The sequence below is a fragment of the Motacilla alba genome, chromosome 11 (genome assembly GCF_015832195.1).
Source record: "Motacilla alba alba isolate MOTALB_02 chromosome 11, Motacilla_alba_V1.0_pri, whole genome shotgun sequence".
Classification (NCBI taxonomy): Eukaryota; Metazoa; Chordata; class Aves; order Passeriformes; family Motacillidae; genus Motacilla; species Motacilla alba.
Window position 1 is genome coordinate 123097 of NC_052026.1, and position 17482 is coordinate 140578.

Consider the following 17482-nt stretch of genomic DNA (forward strand, 5'->3'; position numbering starts at 1 on the left):
ATTTTGGTTTCCCCCCTTCTTTAGGGCTTTGGGTTTCCCCTTCTTCAGGGCTTTGGTTTCCTTCTTCTCTGGGGCTTTGGTTTCCCCCTTCTCTGGGATTATGATTTCACTCATCTTTGGGGCTTTGTATTTCCACTTCTCTGGGATTTTGGTTCTCTTTATCTCAAGGATTTTGGTTTCCTTCTTCTCTTGGGGTTTGGTTTTCTTCTCTGGGATTTTGGTTTCCTTCGTTGCTGGGGATTTGGTTTCCTTTATTTCTGGGATTTTGGTTTCCTTCTTCTTTGGGGCTTTGGTTTTCTTCTTTTCTGGGGCTTTGGTTTCCCTCTTCTTTGGAATTTTGGTTTCCTTCTTTTCTGGAATTTCAGTTTCCTTCTTTTCTGGGATTTTGGGTTCCTTCTTCTCTGAGGGTTTGGTTTCCTTCTCTGGGATTTTAGTTTCCTCCATCTCTGGGGCTTTGGTCTCCTTTATTTCTGGGATTTTGGTTTCCTTCTTTTCTAGGGCTTTGGTTTCCTTACTTTCTTGGATTTTGGTTTCCTTCTTTTCTGGGGCCTTGGTTTCCTTCTTTTCTGGAGATTTGGTTTCCTTCTTCTCTGGGACCTTGGTTCCCTTCTTCTCTGGGGTCTTGGTTTCCTTCTTCTCTGGGGTCTTGGTTTTCCCCTTCTCTGGTTTTGTAGGTTGCTTCCCCACAGAGATGCCCTTCTTTTCCTTCTTCCGCCTCTCTTCCTCCTTCTGCCTCTCTTCCTCCTTCCGCCTCTCTTCCTCCTCTAAGGCTTTTGCCTCCTCCTCAAGCTTTTGAGCCAGCTGCTTCAGCTCCCTCCAGCAAACAAAACAGAAAATATTGCTGAGAGTCACCACTAGAAACTTGTCTAGTCTCTGGCTCACTAGTCTGGCTGGCCCTGCACTTCATTCCTTGAGCCTGAGGCCAGGCAGAGCTGCGGGACCATTTCCGAGCATTTTCCTCAACCCACAGAGGTTGGGAACATCCCAAGTGAGGGGATTGGTGGAAGGGGACCTCCAGGACCAGCCAAACCTGAGCCTTGCCATCATAAGGTCTTGACTGTGCAGCCTCCCTCTTAGGGCACAGCCAGACACCTCCAGCCCACTGCCAAAGGCTGATCCAGCAGCTCTCTGTGCTGATGCCTGAAAATGCTCTTTGTCTCTTGATTTCCCAGTTTAAAGCAGATCACAAATTGCTAACATCTGCTTATCTCTCCTACAATTCTCACTCAGCTCGTTCAGCCCCCTTCTCCCTGGGCATAGCCTGCTCCTTAATGAGAATAATCCTGTCAGCCAGAAAGCAAAGGCTGCAGGAACTCCTCTCCTGCAAGACAGGCTCTTGTCAGCCAGATTTCCTGCTGGAACCCAGCTGTGACCAAGCAAACCAGTGCTGTCTGCCATGGAAACGAGCTGAAGCAGCCTCGTCTCTCTCCTCGCCATGTAACCAACTTCAGCCTGGGCTGAAGGAAGTCCTGGTACACAGGCTTGCTTTCACAGCCTCCACTCCCAGCTCCACACTTTGCCTCTGTGTCCTGAGTTGGGCTGCCCTGCTGGAGCAGAGCTTCTCCTGTGCTTGCCTTCTGCTGCAGCTGAAGGGGAGCCTAAAGGACAGGAGCTTTAATGGGTGGTGTCCCACCATCAGGAGAAGCCTGGCAGATCAGCATTGCAAGGACTTCATCTGGGGCAGGACCAGGACCCAAACCAAGCTTTGGTCTGTGCCCCACTCCTGCCCATACTACGGTGCCACTGTTTTGGTGAAGGGAGATGATGTAGAAGGTGTGACTCGACACCTTGGACCTAAAGACACCTCTAGAGGCAGTGCCAAGGCAAGGCCAGAGCCCAGCTCCCTGCAGGCAGATCGAAGCCAGGGGGCTCACCACTAAAACAGAGAAGATGTTCTGTCTCAACAGAAGAAGGTCCTTCCTCTCTTGAGAGCCAGGCAGCTAAGAGTGGCCATCCCTGTGTTGCTTCTGGCCTTTGCTATCCAGCACCTCTGAGCGCACAGTCCTTGGAGCAGGGAAGCCCTCCAGGGACAAAAACCCATGGAAGAGCAGTAACCCATGGAGGGCTTACTCACCTGTTCCTCCGTATGCGCTTCTTTTCCAGTATTATTTTATCCACTTTGGCTTTCTTCTCCTTAGGGAGGGCATCATACTCATCCTTATCCATTTGCAAGACATGTTTTATGCTCCTCTGCATAGCTTTTTCCCACTGCAGTTCTTTAGCACAAACCAGAGGAGAAACCATGAGTGACTGCAAGCAGAGCTGGGTGCTCTGGGTCAGCTGCAAGGATTCACAGCTTTTCCTGACCCAGCCTATCATCCCAGGAGATATTGGGGAGCTCATATTCCTGCTCCAAAATTCAGATAATCCCCCAAGCTATGGCCGGGCAGTAAGGTCCTGTCCTTTGCCTGGCTTAAGTGCACCAAGGCTGAGGAGAGTTGTTTGTCACTGAGCTGCAGCAGCTGGCACTTGTGCCCAAGATTTAATGTTAGGGATTAAGGTGAGCCTTAAAACCTCTGATCTCCTGCAATTCTGAGATGAGTGCTGGTTACACTGAGGCAGAAGGTGGAAAGATTATTAAAAACATTTCGTACAAGCTCTGCTGCAAACCCAGATACACAGAGATAAGGTTGAGGGCTTGAGAGAGAAGATTTGAGAAGGATGGAGATATCTCACCTTTCTTCTCTCTTTCAGCTTCCCTCCTCTTTCTTTCAGCTTCCTCCCTGGCTTTCCAAGAAGCATAATCCTGATGGAGGTTCACTATGAAGATATGACGACGATTCTTGACAGCTTTGAGTACACAGAGCAGAGAAGATTCTAGGCTGCTTGCAAAGAGGCTCTCCAAGCCATCAAAGATCACTCCCTTGGAGCAGTCTTTACGCTGTGAATAAAGGGAAGAGTAAGTCAGCCATTGCATGCAGGGGGCTCCCAGCTGCACAGTAAACCCAGATCTCCCAGGGCACCAGCTATCCTTGCTCCAAGTGCATTAGCTAAGAGCAGCTGGGATCTGTCCTTAGGCTCTGCCAACTAAGGGCAGCTGCAGCTTCCCCCAGGGTTCCCTGCACACAGTCCAGGATCCTCCAACAGCATGTACAGACCTCCTCTTCCTCTTCCTCCTCCTCCTCCTCCTCTGTGAGTCGTACCTCAGTGCCTGTCTCTCCAGAGCAGGAATGTCTCCTTTTCCCCCACCCCACACACCTTCAGCCTCTCACTGAGGATGTCCACCAGCAGGTCCTCGGGCAGCACACAGCTCAAGCAGTTCAGCTCTTCCCCCAGACTGCTGATGATGTTCAGCTGCTGGGGCGCAGGAGCAGTGGAAACTGTGAACTGCAATGGGAGCCATTGTAAGGAAAAGAAACCACAGTGGAAAGCCCTGAACAACTCCCACTGCTGGGCTTGGACCTGGGGTTCCTCACTAGTGGAGACTAGAACAACCCTGCAGTGCAGGCTGGGGGCTCCAGGGCATGGTCCTGGAGGGCCCATCCCTTGGCCAGCAGACACCCAAGCTTGCAAGCCCCTGGTGCAGCCTCCCAGCACGTTGCTCACTGCCTGCAGCCACACTAGCCAGGACTGCGCTTTGCCAGCAAACCACTGAGAACCAGTGGAGCTGTCTGCCAGAGCACATTCCCAGCCCAAGCCATGGCACTATGGACCCACATACCAGGCCCTGTCTGGCACAGAGCCTCCACTGTAAGCAGCCCCTGCCCATCTCAAAGACAATGCAAAGGTCCCAGACATCAGCCAGGGGAGATCACGTTTACCTTGGTGTCCTTTTTGTCAACTTTGCTAGATGGCTCCTTCTTCTTTTGTGCTGGAGGGGTCTTGTCTTTGACATTCTTGTTGATTTCTTCCCCAGAGGCTTGTTTATCTTGGTCTGAGGGGTTTTCCCTGCACAGGGAACAGATGGTTCAGGGGGGGCTTTGAAAAGCAAGCAGGCACCTTTCACTGCAATGGGCACAACCTTGAGAAGGAACACAGCACTTTTTCCCCAGTCTGCTGGGCACTGGGAGCACTGTTTCCCAGAAGCAGCTCCTTCCCTGCTTCTCTTACCAGCATGGCAAAGCACACCATCCCATACTTGATTTTAAGCCAGCACTATGTCCCTCCTAACAATTGTGCATGCAGGTGACGCTGCTCATACAGCAGTTCCCCTGTGGATCAAGCCAAAGATTTGTCCTCCAGGAACATGGTTTCCATACACTGCACCCATCCTGCATTCCCATGTGGAGACCTATAGCCCTGCCCCACTTGCATCATCCGTCTCCACTGAAGCTAAATCCTCCTTGTGGGAAAAGCCCAGCTGGGACCCAGCCTCTTCTTCCTTCCACCAGCTTCCAACCCAGCCAGGTTCAAAACTGAGCAATGCAAAATTTCCTCCTGCACCGAGCCAGGTCTGGCCTCACCCTGCAGAGCTCAGGGTAGCAACTGCCCAGGAAGTTTCATAAATGTCTTCAGTCTCACGTGGAGAACAGCCCAAAGAGCTGTGTAAACCTGACAGTGGGCATAGGTAACTCTCTGGAAAAGAGCTCGTCTGGAGCACGACTCTCCTTGGAAATTCCTCTGGGAAGCTGTCCTTCCCTTCCTCTCATTTGCGAGGTTACACTCATAGTCCTCTCGTGCTTAATGAGCCACTTCAGAAGGCTTTGTCCTTGTTCAGGTGGGCAGCAGTTCTGCCTGCTGCCCATGAGGAGCAAGCTCAATTCAGCTTTGAGGAAACAGAAAATATTTGGGAAAGAGACAGGCGTGCTTTACCACCCCTGGATGAGCTCTTTTCTCCAGAGATTTACCTATGCCCACTGTCAAGTTACACAGCTTGTTGGACTGTTCTCCATGTGAGACTGGAGACTTTCATGAAACTTCCTGGGCAGTTGGTACTCCTAGAAAAACGAACGTGTGCCAAGAATGGCAGCAAAGGGGGCTATAAAAGAACCTCTGACTGAGCCCTTAAAATCGATTTCTTTTTTTTTGGCAAGCCAGAGATGCACTTCACCCATGCTCCCTAAGAGACTCAAGGAGTGAAAAACTGCTGCTCTGAGTAAGCAGAAGTGGACAGTCATGGTGGGTTTCTCAAGCACTGGCTCTGGGTCCTTAGCAGCATTACCTTCGTCTTCGTCTTTCAGCTCCACGGCAGCCTTGGTGCAGAGCTCCCGGGCAGAGAGCCCCGCCTGGCTCTCATCGTTGGCCATGGCCTCTTTCACCACGGTGTCAATGGACACGTAAGCAGCGTCGTAATACTGACACAGGCTGCTGCTATCTCTGTCTTTCCTGAGAGAGAGAGGAGGACTGCCTGGCGACACTGGCACAGGAGGCATTGCAGGGACAGGCCCTGGAAAAACCTCCAACAAGATTTAAAGGTTAAAAGGACAGTGGGAAAGCAAGTGTCCCTCCAGGGGAGGCCATGGGGGAGGCAGCTGCAGTGTGGGTATGAGCTCTGAATTCTAGAGCCAAGAGGATCATCTCCATCTTCTGTTCAGCTGAGGACGTTGCCTTAAGCACCGTGGTCCACCAGCATGCATTTCTCCTGCTTGCCCCTCTCCCTGCAGCCCTGGGCTGCAGCTCACGTACCTGCCCGGGGTGGCCCATGGACGATGAAAACAATCCCTTGGTGCTGCTGCACTTCATGCTTCCTGAAGACGGGTCAATGCCCAGGTGGCGCATGACAGCCCGAGAGACAGGATTCTCAGTCTCTTTCACCATGGACTCACGACAGAATGTGATAGTCCTGTATGCTGCAGTGAAAAACCAGGGGGAAAAGTCAGCCTCCTGCCTACCTTTGAGCCCCACCATCCTTCCCATCTCCTCAGATCCCAGGAAAGGAGACTTGGTGAAAGCAAGATGAGCTTGTTCTTTTGTTGCTAGGAAGGTGGCAAATATAAGACAGCCAGTGATATTAGACCTGGTCCCACTGGCTGAGGAACTCATCCAGTCCTAGTCTTTGTGGCTAAGGGACACAGGGAATATCCTGATTATTTCCCCAGTCTGTGGCAGGCAGATAGGAGCTTGCTTTGGCTACACTCAGGGTTGGTAGAGGATGCCACAGGCCTTCAGCCAAGACTTCCTCCACCAAGCTGGGGAACAGGCAGCTGCTAAAAGCACGGGCTGTCCTTGGAGAGCAAGGTGACAGAGAGTTCAGGGTGGATGGGCTGGAGTCCCTGCTGTGACCACAGGCAAAACAGACACTGCCAAACCCTCACTGTTCTTCTGACCTGCTGCTGCCCTGCCCATGGCCTTGGCCTCAGCCTCAGCCCTGGCCTTGGGCTTTGCCTGTTGAGCCTCTGGCCTCCTCTGTGCTTCATGGTTCTGCAGCACCTCTGGGGGCAGCGTCTCACCCACGGAACGTGGAGGCATAAAGAAGCTCTTCTGGTACTTAGACCCCACTGCCATCCGCAGGATCTGTGTGTGGAGGGAAGAGAAGCCATATGCAAGATTCCTTTTCTTGCCTTTCATCACACAGACTCAACAAACCCATTTTCTGTCTCCTCCCTTCCTCCCAACAACACAAACTATTTAGTTTAGGTCCTCCCACAGCATGTCAGCAGAGTTGGCTTTGCCCTGGGGATTGCCTCCTTCTCCCTGGCACAAGCCTGGGAATGCTGCAGTGCTGTGAAGCTTGGGCAGCATGTACATGGGGACCAGACCTGCCTTCTCACCTTCTCCTCCTCAAGGTACTTCTCATCAAAATCCAGTGAGTAAAACTCAATGGGGAAGTTGCATGGATTCTTCACCACCGTTGTGGCCTCCACCCCATCGCTGCCCACCAGCAACCATCCCATCTTTAGTGCTGGGGGGTTGAACTCCAATCGTGGCTCCAGACCTTGTCCTGAGAGGTGCAGCTTTAGGTGAATGCTGCTCCCACAAATGTTAAGCTTCAGCTCATTCTTGTAAGACCTCTGAGAAGAGGAAAGTGCAGAAAATGCATCCATGAAGTCCCAGGTGACAGGACCCCAAATACAACAATGCTTGCCCCAAGGTCAGGGTGTTATCAGTCCCCTCCAAGGTGAATGGAAACCAGATATTTACTTATGCTAGGGACTAGAGCATCTGTAGTAGTCTGGGTGTGAGTAACCAGGATGAATCCTGGTGTGCACTGTAACTGGGTATTTGGGTATCAGATGGATGTACAATGGACTGTCAGACATTTTCACCTAGTCATGCAGGAGTGCAATGCTCATGGGAAGGGCCCTCGGGGTTACAGTGTCCAGACACAGTCCTGGCACTGCTGCATCAGGCAAACACCAGCTCCAGGAGAGAGGCAAATGACCTCTCGCTGGCAAGAAATAAGGGTCATCTTCTCTGCTTAGTGTTTGGCTCTGGTCCGAGCCAGACACAAGATGGTTACATCTCTTGAGCAATTAAAAGGTCCCTGGGACTGTGGCGGGCACAGAAGCACTTGTGTCCATGCTGGTACACGCTGCCAGTTTCCCAGACCCAGCGGCCACAGGCAAACTACTTTTGGGAATGCTCTGTCCTTTAAGTTGAATCCCCAGCTGCACGGCAATGTGCAGGCAGGCCAGAGCCCAGGGACTGCTGGCAGCACACCACTACAGGTGACAGTCACTACAGGTGACTGTCCTGCCGTGCCCAGGAAGGCGGGGGGTGGCTGTCTGGTCTGTCAGTCCTGCAGCAGGATGAGCCTAGACTGGCCATTCCAGGATTATCCTCTGCACGTGGGCAGCTGCTCTGCACCGAGTGTCAGAGCTGCAAATACAGTCAGGCAAGGGGGAGGCTGAGGGGAGTTGGGCACATCCCCCCATGTGCCGAGAGGCAGCCTCAGAGCCCTGGTGCTCTCTGTGCAAGCTCCCTGTGGGCATTTCAAAGCACATCTCATGGGAGTGCTCTCTGGGGTGAACTGAGCCACGCAGAGTACGGGGCTTGCAGAAAGCTCCCTGTGAAGGCAGAGCTCCTACCACACTCTCTGCACCAGGCCCTCGTTTCCAGATAGCCCTGACAGGCCTCCTGGGCTGACACCTGCCAATCTCACCTCCTCCTTGGGTGTAAACTGGATTTGCAAGTTCTGCCACTCTCCTGGACCAAGGGTTCCTTTGGAGGGCGTCACTTCAAAGGGACAAGGCTCATCCTCCAGGGCCTGCAGCTTCTGACGTACAGCTGGTGTCATGTATTTCAGGTGATCTTTCTGGGCACAGAAACCAATCACATGAGATCTCCTCATGCTCTGAGACACTGACACGGTGCTGAGAGCACCCACAGCCAAACCAAGTGCAGCCCCAAAGCCCAGAGCTGGAGGGAAGCCCTGTAGACAGGGCAGGCAGATAGGGAACTGCTGTCCTCAGAGGAGGAGAAAGAATGGGTGAAGAGGGCAGAAAAGCAAAGCATCAGCCAATGGAAACGGTCCAGGCAAACCAGCCTTGATCTAGACTCTCAGAAAGTTCCTCAAACACGCTGTGGACCCAAGTGCTCAGGCAGCCACAGGAGCAGAAAGGGCAAGAGTCACCAAGAAAACCCAACCAAGTTACGTGTTCAATGTTGCCTGTGCTTTACCTTCACAACAGGCTTGCTGGCAGTAATGAACCATCGGCAGGGTACTCGGAACCGGTTGTGGAGTCGGATGGTCTCAACCTGGCAGTGCCCAACGAGGATGTCAGAGAACTGCAGTCTGTTCTTGGAGAGGTCGAGCGACAGTTCAGACACAGTGGCATGGAGGCGGACGTTGTACACAGGGCCTTCTGTCACCTGGAGGAGGACAGAGAATTCAGCGGAGGGTGCAGGTGACATCTGCTGTGCCCAGCCTGCTGCCTGCCTCAAGAGCTGTGGTACCTCTATGGGCAGCACCACTTCCACATCACCCTGTGGCTTGTGGGCACTTTCAAAGCGCACGTCAAACTCCAGGGTGTGGTTGGGGGGCAGGCCATTCATCTGGTCCAGGTCCACGCTGAAACCTTGAAGAGATGAACACGAAGCAGCTGAGACACACACAAAATACAAAATGTGTCATAAGCACGTTAAGGCCTTACAGGTGTCCTGGCTGGGAGGCCTGGGAAAAGCCCCACGCCGTGCTGTGACCTGGACAAAAACTTAAGAGTGCGCCTGAACACTCCTCAGGCACAGTGAGCCACTGTGATGGAAGCACAGCCTTGCCTCAAGGCCTCTTTTGGAAGCCTCTTTTGATCCACCAGGGGATCTCACAGGCTGCTTCCTCAATAAAGGCTGAATACAGGTGCTGTGGCAGTGTGAACTCCAAACAAAGCACTTCCAAAACACAGCAGACCCTGCTGGTTGGCAAAACAAGCCCAGAGAGTGCCCAAAGAAACTTGCTGCCCGTGGGAGCCAAGGGTGGAAGATGCTGAGAGGGGACCAGGGTGATGAGCCCATTGGCCCCTGCACTGAAGCATTAGGGCAGCCGCAGGCAGGCCAGGTCCCCGGGCATGGCTGGCCAGGAGAGCTCTGCCTCTACAGCTCCCAGCAGAGGCACTGAGAAGAAAAAGCTCAGGAACCTCCCCAGGTTCAGGGGCTTAAGCTAATCTGTCTGAGACCACTCCTTCAAGGCCACAGGAAGTGTCTCCAGCACTGCTTACCTGTGTCCTGCAGGACAGATACATCGACCTGGAAGGACGCATGGATCTGCCCAGGGTTGCTGATCTTCAGAGTGTGTGTTTCAGTGTAACCCTTAAGGACAGGGCCCATGTCCAGGACATACTGGGGCAGCTCAACTCTGCAAGGAGTAAGGACAGGCCTTAAACCACAGCCTGGCTACACATCCAAGGGGACAGAGGATACAAATAAAGCGCCATTTCTTTATTCACTGCTGTAAAAACTCAGCTCAAGCCCATGAAGCCCATGGCCTGACCACCTGGCAATGACTTTGGGAAGTCAGGAGGAGTGCAGGTCCTAGGTTTTATCAGCTACTGATGATACCTGAAAATAAAATTAGTTTAAAATGGACACTGGCCACAGCTCGTCTGCCATGAAAAGCCAGTATAGGTGAGTCCACTGGGCCTCCTCTGGTCTCAATGGAACTGCCTAGCCTGGTGTACAGCCTGAGCCTGAAATTGCTTTGGGGTCTAGGAATAAGGTTTGCCTGCACAGGAAATCTTCATTGCTCTGCAACCAGATCACATGAGCCGCTCTGCAGAGCATCTTCTTCCTGAATTGAAGCCTCCCGTGCTTGTGCTGCATCATGATGGTGCAAAGGGATGGACCAAGCCACCTAGATAAGCTCTGCCACCCCACCAGGATTCAAGCCATCTGATGTTGGGTTTTAAAGGGTTTGCTGACATGTGCAGTTCCCGTCTCCTTTTGTTTCGTGTCACAGCTGCACAGCTGTTACTGGAACCAAGACATCAGCTGGGAGTTGTCTCTTTCAGAGCTGTCAGCAGGGACAGAATTTATGCTGTCTGGAAGGGCTCGAAGGTCTGCACAGGATCCCCCAGCTCTAGGGACAGAACCCCACGCCTGTGGGGAGCTGAGCAGTCCAAAGCTCAGCATGGTGCTGGGGAAGGGAGGACACTCCACGGCTCACATGCAGCGAGTCACAGCCACTGGGACCAGACCCTTTCTGGAGTCCAGGCTATTCCCAGCTCTGCAGACACAAGGAGCTCTCAGGAGAAGGGGATTTGGCTGGGTGTTCCCCACGGGGCACCTGGAGATGGGGATGGGAGTCCCTACTCACTTGACAAGACCCTGGCACAGCTCCTTGTCAGGGAAGCTGCTCTTCAGGGGACAGGATGTGAGCTTTTGCTGCAGCTCCAGAGCAGCCTTCTCTATCAGCATCCTCATCATCTTTACCTGCAGCTGAGTGTTTGACTGAGGAAAGGGAAGACAGTGGCTGGTTAGCAAAGGTCCTTCCCAAGGCCCAGCTTGCACCTGAGAAAGGATCCCACCCTGCTCTTGCTGGGAGGGGGGGTGGGGTCCTCCTGTCTGGCTGCTCAGTGTCTGTGACACCTCCTGCCCTCTTAGCCAGGACCTCATCTCCAGGGAAGTAACTCCAGCATCTTTGCCTGCCCAGACACTGTTAGCAAAGCTGATCTGGCCAGGCAGACAGACAAGCCAGGAACCTCCCAGAGCTCCAGATACTTGCCTGCCCCAGCCAGTACCAAGGCAGCTTGGACAGAAGCTGTCTTGAAAAGGAACTGGGACCAAGCTGGTGCCTCTTGGAGATGAGCACCAGCAGCACAGCCCCAGGGCACAATCAGGCAGCTGCTGTTAAGGTCTGGAAATCTGGCAGGGCTTGGGTTGGGACCAATGAACTCCCCAGCAATGACCTGCATCTCCTTCAAATCACCATCAGCTCCATCCCTGGAGCATGGCCTTCAGGATCTCTCCCTGGGGCAGCCAGGAAGCTGGTGCAGCCCCAGAGGAGACCATGGCCAGAGTGGCAGCCCTAGGGGCAATGCTGAGGTGACACATGGTTCTAAGTGGGCAGGGAGGTCCCAAGTGTCATCAGGGAACCAGGAAGCTGCTGGGGGCTGCAAGGGGCTCAGGTGACATGGAGAGGGTGGCATGTGCCAAACGGGGCTGCAGCTGTTCTTACTACAATGCCAGAGTCAAGCACGCAGGGCTTCAGTTCCTGAGTCTTGGGATTCCGAGTCTTCAAGGTCTGACTTTTAGCAGTCTGAGCTGTCGGGGTCTGAGACTTCAAGGTCTTGGTCTTCAGGCTCTGAGTCTTCTTACAAACAACTGGTTTATTCCTCTGATTGTATTGTTTCAGGGGTCTTATGAGCTGTTTTAGTGTCTTCTCATATTTTTCATTTCCTGAAGGAAGAAAACATCCACAAAGAGAAGTGTGAGCAAAGTGCCAGTCCCATTTAAGCTGGGAAGTTCCTGCCTCCCAACACTGGTTTCTTCCAGAAAGAAATCCCTCAAGCCACCTATGGAAGGTGGATGCTGCTGTTCCTCTCTGAATCTCATCCCCTGCAATGTCACACAAATCCAACCCTGCCAGAAGCCCTGCCAGCCTCTCTTACAGCTTTCCCAAGCCTTTCACTCTAGCCATCATCCTTCAGGACCCTGCCAGATGTGCTGGCAGGCTCTGCAGGATGGTTCCTGGGACAAAGTCCACATGGGATCCTCTGCTCAAGACTCGTGAAGCAGCCAGAGGGCTTGACTTGGTCTGGGAGTCCTGCAACCCTCCAGGCTTGGTGGAGGTTGGCATGAGCTGCCCTGCGGGCATATGGTAGGGAACAAAACCAGAGGGGCCCTTGCTGGGGGCAGACAGGCAGTGCCCACCTTTGATGTTCCAGGGCAGGTTCACACTGATCATGGGAAAGGATGCTTCTCCTTTCAGGCAGATATTTTCCGGGTCCAGGTCACCCACTTTAAGCTGGTAAGTTCTGCTGAAGGCTCCTGGGAATCCCGGCATGTAAGAGAATTTCAGCACTTGCTTCTTGCCAGGTGCAATGGAGCCCTGCAGGGACGGGAGAAGAGGGAGGGAATGCATCAGAGTGTTTGATGGGGGATGGCTCACGGGACAGACAGGCTGAGGAGACAGGTTCTCATCTAGCAGAAACCATCAGACCACATCACCTTCATGATAAATATATTACAGTATTGGCTTTCACAGTTGTTAAATACTATGTGTTTTATAATGATGACTTTTGTAAAAGAAGTTTTGCTAAAGTTTAGATTCTTTTCATGAGAATGTTGTGCTGTGATACCAGTGTTGGTGAAGAGTTGCTGTAATATTAACATTTAACCAATGAAGGAATGGAAATCTGTTGAATGTGTCAAAAAGTAACAAATGGCCAGGACTAGGACAACTGCACATGCTCCAAAAAGGCAGGACAGGGGAGGAACTATGTTAAAATATTTGAATATGTATAACCATTTGTAAACATGGATTAGGCTGATGCAATACCCAGAGTATACAAAGGGTGTTGCTGGGTTGACTGGTGCGTGCCTCTGGTTGTGGCTAAGCACCCAAGTCAAGCACTCAGCGCTGTTACTTCTACTTTATTGACTTGGTCCCCTGTTGTCTCTTATTAAATTTTCTTTAAATTTTAACTGAGGAGCAGGCTTTGTTTCTCACACCTTCTACCTTCCTTGTGACCAAAAGGTAGAGCCTGCGACCCCGGGGTGCCGTGTGTCCTCCCCAGGGCTCATAAGGCTGCAGCCCCAGCGCAGCTCGATTTGAGCACAGCTCTGCTGCTGATGGGGTTTGCCCTCAGCCAGCAAGAGCCCGCCTCATCAAATAAAGGCTCTTCTGCTGCCGCTGTGGAAGGGAAGTCCCTGCTCTCAGCAGAGCCAGCAGCTCTCTCATCCCTTGTAGGAGACAGGCATGAAGAAATGGGAAAGCCAATCGCTTCTTCTTCCCACTGCAAGGTGGGAAAAAAGCAGGAGTGCTGCTTCGGCTCAAAGACATCCAGGCAGGACTAAGAAGCTTTGACAGCAGTGGGATGCTGCTAATATTTCTCCCTGCTCTTCCAGCCCCGCTGCTCCCTGGCCCCCTCACTGTCCCACAAAGCCGCTGCACAGCAACAAAGCTGGAGGAGGCAGGGAGCAGCAAGCCTACATAAAGATATGCGATCACACAGCCTGGGTAAGGTGACCCTCAGAAACGCTCCAGTGCCGGCACAGCCCGAGATCTCAGCCGTCGGGGTCCCCAGAGTGACTCTGAGCAACCAATTACATTTTTACTTATGCCTCAACATACATTATAAATCCATTTTCTGACATGGGGGGAAAAATTACTGTAGGGGCTGTAGACATGCTGGGAGCCTTAACACATCCCACGTCTAAAGGAGGTTGCTAGGAGAAAATGCAGGCAGGCTCCGTGTCTGGGGAGCTGCAAGCGACCTCCCCCTCGGAGGTGGGCAGACCCCAAAGCCAGGGAAGATTTTGCCCGTCTGAGCAAAAAAGTCCTAAACGGGCTGAGTTATGGGAGGAATCTCAGCATATAATAGCAGTTAACACTGCCGGTTTTTCCCCGCCAGTTTTGTCTTTTTGTCGGGCTGGGAGCGCCCGCAGGGTCCGGCTCCCTGCAGAGCCACTTCTTCCCTGTCTGTGCACGCTGCTGTCGCCGCTTCCCCGCTCGCTCCGCCGCTTCCCCGAGGGAGCAGCCGCCGCGGCCCGACCGTGACAAGCCGCGGCTGCTGAGCCCGGCCCGGCCCGGCCCGCGGCACGGCCGGCGCTGCTGCGGGCGGATGGAGCCCGGCCCGGCCCGGCCCGGCCCGCGGCACGGCCGGCGCTGCTGCCGGATCCAGCCCCCCTGGCTGCGGCTGGCAGCACACTTGCTCCGTCTGCCGAGCAGGACCCGACACGGCGGCCGAGGCTTCCAGCGGTAGCGCTCTGTCCCTGTCCTCTGTTGCGCTCTCCGCTTCTCATTCTCTCTCTGCTGTCTTTTCTATCCCTCTCTGGTCGGGACCGTGCCCTTTCTTTATCAATAAAGAGTTTTCTGATACAATACTTGCTGCGTTTGTGCCTTATTTTCGTCCGAGAAATCGATCAAAAAGAATTCTCCCCTACTCCCCTTCCAGCAGGACAGGGCAGCGGCCCACACACCTGCGCCTCCCGCCGGTGCCTGCCTTGGCAGCAGAGCCGCCCGGCCAGCCAAGGCCGTGGGGGAGCCTGCCAGGAGAGCACTTGTTTGACCTTCTCTGGCCCCAGCAGAAATTGCTTACAGGCCCTGTCTCTCTCATGGCTGGGTTTGGGGTTTTCCCCTCCAACTTTTTTCTCCCTTCCCCCCCTGCCTGCCCTCTTTTTTCCCTTTAACACTCTCCTGGGCCGCCTGACACAGGGCTGGGGTCAGTCGCTTGTGCTACTTACAGTGGTGGGCTTGACCAGAAACACACCAGGCAGATGCTGGTCTGCAGGGCTAGGCTTTAGCACCCACTTGAATTCAATCTTGCCAGTGTTCCCCAGGGTGATCTTGCTGTGATGAATTTCATTAAACATCTGGAGAGAAGGCACAGGAGTGGGAAGTTACAGACCCAGGCCTGCTGCTGGGAATCTCCTTCCTCTCTCCTGGGCTTGGAAGCAGACACATCTTGGGAGCAGGGACCAGGGAGGAGATAGGGGCACTTGGGAACCTGGGGAACCCCCAGGCACAGGGCACCTGCACAGGGCCAGGGAGCTCTGGCAGCACACAGAGGTGTGCTAACAGCCATGTGAGGGCCAGCAGTAAATGAAGCAGGGGACACAGGCCCTCTGCACTCTGAGGGGGCACAAACAGCCAGGAGAAACAGAGACAGCACTGAGGCGTTCCAGGAGAAAAGGCACCTGCATGCAAGTAGTGGCAAGCAACACAGATGCAACAAGGGAGTCACACAGGGCAACACAGACAGGGCCAGCAGCTGGAAATATCTGTGGGCTTTCAACTGAAAAAGTGTGAAGTGGGGATTATTCTGGGACAGTCTCTCCACCTGTAGTGACTGGAAGCCCAGCTTCTTTGCTTGATCATTGTGTGGATTAAGCAAGAGCTTTAGACAAGAGCATCTCCTTGGAGGTCAGGCTTGGATCAGCAGAGGGATGTCTCAGGGACACACCCCTCAGACCATCCCCATTGGGACCCGGCCTGCCCCAGGAGGCAGTGTTAGCTACCCTGAAAAAGAGGCATTCCCAGCATTTTGGAGAGGGTTGGAGATGGCCATTTTAAACCAGCTTGGATGCCAGATGTGTCCCTCAGAGGCTGTACTTCCAAGCCCCAGAGCCAACAAAGGGGCTGGGAAGGGGAGGGAGCCCTGGACCAAGGTGGGCAGGAACCCGCTGGCCATGGTCCCAAGGCAAGGAGCTGTGCCAGGGCACGTGTGTGGTACCTGTAAGCCACAGTTGATCTCCCGGGGCCTCAGGGAGTAGCTGACACGTGAGACCTCCCCGGTCAGCAGCACCTCGTAGGTGGGGCCTCCCTCCACGTGGCACAGCGCCGTGACACTGGAGATGGTGTTGAGGTGGCCAGAGAGGGTGAAGGAGACCTGCTGGCTCTCTCCTGGCTGCAGCACACCTGACAGTGGCAGGATACTGAAAGCCTGGATGGAAGACAGGAGAGATTGAGGTGTTGAGCATGGAAATGGATGCAGAAGAGCATCTCGGAGCAAAGTGCAGCTGTACCTGGAGGGGCCTATTCCCCAGATACTGCCAGAATCACCCTAATCTCATCCTGCATCCATGCCACTGACCAGTGCAGGGACCATGGGGAAACTCTCCCATACTCACGGATCAATGCATTAATGAGTACATTATATGAAAGTGAATTGGGATGTCTCCTGGCAGTAGAAATTCTCTCTGATGCACAACTTGCCTTTAAAAAGCATTTCTTACTGCTTTTAGAAAAGGAGGAGACTCAGTGTGAGAGCTCTTGGAGCTGAGTGAAGGACTCCAGCCCAGCTCATCTGACTCCTGAGGCTCTTCCCCTCTCCCTCTGATTTAAATGCTGCTTTCTCAAGGTGCTACAGCAAAAGCTCCTGCAAAAATTTCCTATGGACCACCTGATGAGTTCCAGGGGGAGCAGGGCCCTCCACAGGGGCTGCACAGTGTCCTTTGGCAGCCCTACAACGTGTCCTGCACGGCCTCTCCAACAAGCAGCACTTTCAGCAGCACTTTGTGCTGGGCCTGGAGGGATGTGAGGCCCCTCTGGGGGCGATGCTGAGGGCCACCAGTGGGACTGGGAGCTCCAGCCCTGCTTGCCACACTGACAATGTGCAAGTGAGACAGATTCCCTCTTACCTTCTCTGCTTCGAGGGGACTGTATGGAGTGTCCATGGAGCCCCTGAATTCCACCAAGCCTAGTGGGAGGTGAGGGTTTTCAGGAATTTGTGGTGGCACCTGAAAAACAAGCCATTTTCTATGCTAGGAGGAAGAGACAGCCACTTTGCAAAGTCTCAGTTGGTAAGACAGCTTCAGGGCCACCACTGCAATACCAGCTCTCGGGTGAAAGCACAGGCCTGGAACAGGTAGTCTGGCTGGGTTGGGAAGAGGGTACATGGAGATCAGGACCCATCACAGCTTGCTCTGGGAAGGAAGCTGGAGGTCTTACCATGATGATGCAGATAAAAGGCTCATCTTACATTGTGAAGGAAACAAGGCAAAAACATCCCACATTCAACAAAGGCCTGAGGATCTGAGTGAGCTTCTCCAAGGAAAACTCTCCTATTTCTCCCTCCCACTCAGCCCATGTCCAGCCACTGGCCCTGCTGCCCAGCCCACTGTCAGGGCACAGGACAGCAGGGCAGCAAAAAGGGAGGTCAGCATGAGCATGACTTGCTGGTGGCAGGCTGAGGAGGCAACACAAGCAGTAGATGTACAAGAAAATTTACCTCTGGTCCTAAAGATTGAGTAAAATCCAGCACTTCTTTCAGGCCTTGGGCTGCGTCCTCATTTCTCATCTTGTAGTGTCTCCATAGAGCTGCCGGGCGATCCAAACAGGTTTTCTTCTCCTTTGGTGGTTGGGGTTTGAATTTAGGTGGGTGAAGCTCATCTCTGGAAAATAAGATAACTATGAACAGGGACCTGCAGTGGGAGGGAGGGACACCTGCACGAGCAGCTCCTGGTCAGGATGCAGCCCCTGGGTGGGTGCTGGCACGTTGAACTGAGA

The 17482-nt window shown here is 53.4% G+C and overlaps 2 protein-coding genes across 2 annotated transcripts in view; both read right to left on the minus strand.

The window, feature by feature from the left end:
- The window catches only part of LOC119705739 (hydrocephalus-inducing protein homolog), a 17965-nt gene extending 3148 nt beyond the window's left edge, over nucleotides 1-14817 (minus strand). Inside the window, exons 1-11 of the mRNA XM_038148503.1 lie at nucleotides 14719-14817; nucleotides 12184-12361; nucleotides 11489-11709; nucleotides 9534-9670; nucleotides 8776-8897; nucleotides 8500-8691; nucleotides 7982-8134; nucleotides 6651-6890; nucleotides 6207-6393; nucleotides 2075-2216; nucleotides 454-814 (exon numbers count right to left, since the gene is read on the minus strand). Of these exons, the coding sequence (XP_038004431.1) occupies nucleotides 454-814; nucleotides 2075-2216; nucleotides 6207-6393; nucleotides 6651-6890; nucleotides 7982-8134; nucleotides 8500-8691; nucleotides 8776-8897; nucleotides 9534-9642 (1506 nt within the window). The 5' untranslated portion in view covers nucleotides 9643-9670; nucleotides 11489-11709; nucleotides 12184-12361; nucleotides 14719-14817. The remainder of the gene's footprint in view (nucleotides 1-453; nucleotides 815-2074; nucleotides 2217-6206; nucleotides 6394-6650; nucleotides 6891-7981; nucleotides 8135-8499; nucleotides 8692-8775; nucleotides 8898-9533; nucleotides 9671-11488; nucleotides 11710-12183; nucleotides 12362-14718) is intronic.
- Nucleotides 10474-17482, minus strand: part of LOC119705740 (hydrocephalus-inducing protein-like) — a 41662-nt gene continuing 34653 nt past the window's right edge. The window contains exons 24-31 of the mRNA XM_038148504.1: nucleotides 17205-17367; nucleotides 16615-16713; nucleotides 15708-15917; nucleotides 14719-14847; nucleotides 12184-12361; nucleotides 11489-11709; nucleotides 10628-10761; nucleotides 10474-10537 (exon numbers count right to left, since the gene is read on the minus strand). Coding sequence (XP_038004432.1) covers nucleotides 10474-10537; nucleotides 10628-10761; nucleotides 11489-11709; nucleotides 12184-12361; nucleotides 14719-14847; nucleotides 15708-15917; nucleotides 16615-16713; nucleotides 17205-17367 — 1198 coding nt within the window. The remainder of the gene's footprint in view (nucleotides 10538-10627; nucleotides 10762-11488; nucleotides 11710-12183; nucleotides 12362-14718; nucleotides 14848-15707; nucleotides 15918-16614; nucleotides 16714-17204; nucleotides 17368-17482) is intronic.